We start from the raw sequence: 3,396 nt of genomic DNA on the forward strand, positions 1-3,396 counted from the left end.
ATAATTTTATTTTAGTTTAATTTCATTTTTATTTTTTTGGGGAAAATTAAATATTTTAAAAGAAAACCACATTAAATTTATACATTTAATTAAAGGTACTGCCTTTGGACAGACGCGGTAGGGTGCTAACACCTTCCTTACGCGTAATCGATTCCCGAACTTAAAAATCTCTTTTTCGTAGACCATGTTTTTTTTTTAGGTTTTTCCATAGTTTTCCATAATAAACTATGGTGGCGACTCCCACAATATTTTCTAAAACTGTTTGTTTTTCGGTTCGCCGTCCTGTCGCGATCTCGGTTGCGACAGCTGGCGACTCCACTGGGGACTGCATAGAGAATCAGGCCTTATTAATTAAATGTTCAAAATTGATGTGGTTTTTCTTTTTTTCATTCTAGTTTTATTTTATTTATTTATTTATATTTTTATTTTTCCTTTCTTTATTATATATGATTGTCTTTATTTATTCTTGTACTTCATTTATATGCTTTTATTCTCATTATTATTACTGTACATATCATGAGTGAGACCCTATACCCGGGTCTGAGTGTAACATAGAATTAAAGGGGTTGTGTAGCGGTGTCACGTCTGGACTTATTCCAGTTTGACTATCGTGAAAACCCCAGCCAGTTGCTGTTCTCTTTACATGCAATTTCACACCTAGTTGCGATCAACTGTTGTGGAAAAGCTGCGAAAAGGACCATAGCTCTGGTGGCCTTGATTTTAGGTTTAGGAAGCCTTCCCTGTGAGATTGCATATACAATGCTTAGACCTTAAGACTTTGGACCTACCCTAAAAGCATAAAACATGTTGTCTTTTAACCATTATTTGGCAGGCATCTTGATGCATCATTTTTATCATTTTCCCTTCATTTTCTTTATGCATAACAATAAATATGTCATGTTTTTATTTAAATAAAACAAAACAAGAACGAAAATGTCATGCTTTTATGAATAAATAAATAAGGCAAAATAAAAACCTTTTAGTCTAATAAATTCATGGAATAAACTTACAAAACTTTCATCATTTTCAATTTCCATTATAACAATATCAAGAACTAGGGTTTTTTGCCTTTCTTCAGCATGCATCATTTTTGCATATTCAATTTCATCTAATACAAATTAACAAAACAGTATAAATAAAAAACAACGACGAGACTTCCACGGCATCCTTATAGAACTCGAGCAAACTCCAAAGATATGGAAGATTGGGAAGAGGAACGTGAAATTGTAAAGGTCGATATTAGCCAACTGAAGGATCAAGTCGGTCAAATTTTGGAGGCTTTGAAAGCCATGAAGACTGCAGGGGAGACTTCGTCTTCAAAGGCCGAGGATAATGCTCACCCTCCCGTACATAACGTTGTGGGCACGCAATTTACGTTTCCAATGTATGGTTTGCCACCAGGTTACACACCACCCATTGGAGATCATTCAGAGGCAGAGCACACTTCTTTGGCATCTCCCATAACCAATAGTGTACTTCCCATAAATACTCAAGGGCCTATCCTCACGAAAGAGATGAAGATGAATGAAACAATCAAGTCTCCTTACACAGTTGTTGCACATGATGTTTCGACTAAGGCCACCATACACACGGGCACAAAAGAAGAGAAAAGTAAACTTGAGGCACTTGAAGACAGGATGAAAGCCATAGAAGGGATTGAAAGTTACGGGTTTGGTGACGTGGCAAGGTTGAGTCTGGCCCCAAGAGTGACGATTCCGCACAAGTTCAAGGTGCCAGAATTCGAAAAGTACAAGGGTAACACAAGCCTTAAGAATCATTTAACCATGTATTGTTGAAAAATGGCTGCCTATGCTCATGATGACAAATTACTCATTCATCTCTTCCAAGATAATTTGGCTGATGCGGCATTAAGTTGGTACACGCATCTGGAATCCTCCCATATCCGCTCTTGGCAGATTTGGCGAATGCCTTTGTAAGGCAGTACAAATACAACATGCATGTCGCGTCAGACAGGCTACAATTACACCACATGTCAAAGAAAGAGGAAGAGTCTTTTAAGGAGTACGCGCAACGATGGAGAGAGTTGGCAGCGCAGGTTGAGCCACCTCTATATGACAAGGAGATGGTTGCAATGTTTGTTAGCACACTACAACCACCTTTTTATGAGCATATGATCGGAAATGTGTCTTCCAATTTCGCTGATATCATTATCATAGGTGAAAGGATCGAGATTGGACTGAAAAATGGGAAAATTACGTCTCAAGCCACCACTTCGAAGAAATTTGTTTTTAACTCGGGAAAAGAAAAGGAAAGGGGAGTGCATGCAACATCAACAATACTCATGTGGAGAGGTCATGCGCCCACTCATAACTATCGACCAATCCCGAGTTACCCTCCTTATGTGAACAATACAATGTCTGGTTCCCAAACAAGACCTCGACCGCCAGGGTATTATCAACCACAACAAGCCTCGAATAATGCTTGGGGCACTGGAGCCGGCTTGGGTCCTGATCAAAAAGTTGGTCAAAGTGCTCATCCTAAGAGGAACCCAGAGAAAAATTTCACTCCCATTCCTATGACATATACGGAAATATTACCTCATCTCCTTAAGAAGGGTCTGGCCGCTATTCGCCCAATGAAACCCTTACAACCTCCATACCCTAAAAGTTTTGATGCAAATGCGAGGTGCGGTTTTCACGGGGGAGCCGTCGGTCACTCGACAGAAATGTGCACATCCCTTAAATTCAAAGTTCAATCTCTAATTGATGCGGGATGGTTGAAGTTCCAAGAGGACAAACCTAGTGTTGAAGTCAATCCCCTTGCCAAGCATGGAAGTACCTAACAAACAAGATCTGATTGATAGAGGTTTCCTACAAATATACCTCGAGGTTAAAGAAGAAGAAGTATTTGCAAACCCAAGATGGGAAGACAAAGAATTTGCCTGTGATGCTTATTAAATTTGTGATCGCTTTTTTTTTATCACCCTCACTGCTTTTCCCGGAGCCTTGAGGTTCGTGCGTTACGGGTTGACACTTTCTTTTGCATTTGGTTTAACATTAAAGGATGTTTGTTTCGTTTTTTTTTTCAACCATCTCGTGTCTTAATTTTCTTAACTTAAATAATACTTATATGACAATAAATGTTTTGAAAACAATAAGTTGATTTTCCTAATTTTGAGTGTCCTATCAACAACATGGAAGATGATTATGATTGACCCGGAACCCTCTCCAGATTTAATGAGAAAAAACCCCATCAAGAAAAGGTTGAAATCTTTAATATAAGAGGGTGAGAGAGAAGAGGTAAAAGTCGGCACCAGCACGAAAGAAAAGTTCAACATAAGTTACCACTCAAGCCAGAATGTCTTCGATGCGAGATTCTTAGCTGGGGCAAAATACCCTTAATGGGTAGCAAGTATCTGTCAAAGAAGGACGATAA

General features: G+C 38.8%; 1 protein-coding gene across 1 annotated transcript; it reads left to right on the forward strand.

The window, feature by feature from the left end:
* The first annotated feature begins 1,196 nt into the window (after window positions 1-1,196).
* Window positions 1,197-2,803, forward strand: LOC106766074. Its single transcript, XM_014650832.1, has 2 exons — window positions 1,197-1,755; window positions 1,917-2,803. Exons 1-2 carry the CDS (start codon window positions 1,197-1,199, stop codon window positions 2,801-2,803), a joined length of 1,446 nt encoding a protein of 481 aa, XP_014506318.1.
* The last annotated feature ends 593 nt before the right edge of the window (window positions 2,804-3,396 follow it).

This window comes from Vigna radiata, chromosome 7 (genome assembly GCF_000741045.1).
Source record: "Vigna radiata var. radiata cultivar VC1973A chromosome 7, Vradiata_ver6, whole genome shotgun sequence".
NCBI classification, from domain to species: domain Eukaryota; kingdom Viridiplantae; phylum Streptophyta; class Magnoliopsida; order Fabales; family Fabaceae; genus Vigna; species Vigna radiata.

Bases quoted from the DNA above. Each gene is read 5' to 3' on its own strand.
- LOC106766074 (XM_014650832.1), top strand. From the start codon at position 1,197: ATGGAAGATTGGGAAGAGGAACGTGAAATTGTAAAGGTCGATATTAGC. The intron at 1,756-1,916 runs GTAACACAAGCC...CGCTCTTGGCAG, and splicing joins AGAATTCGAAAAGTACAAGG to ATTTGGCGAATGCCTTTGTA.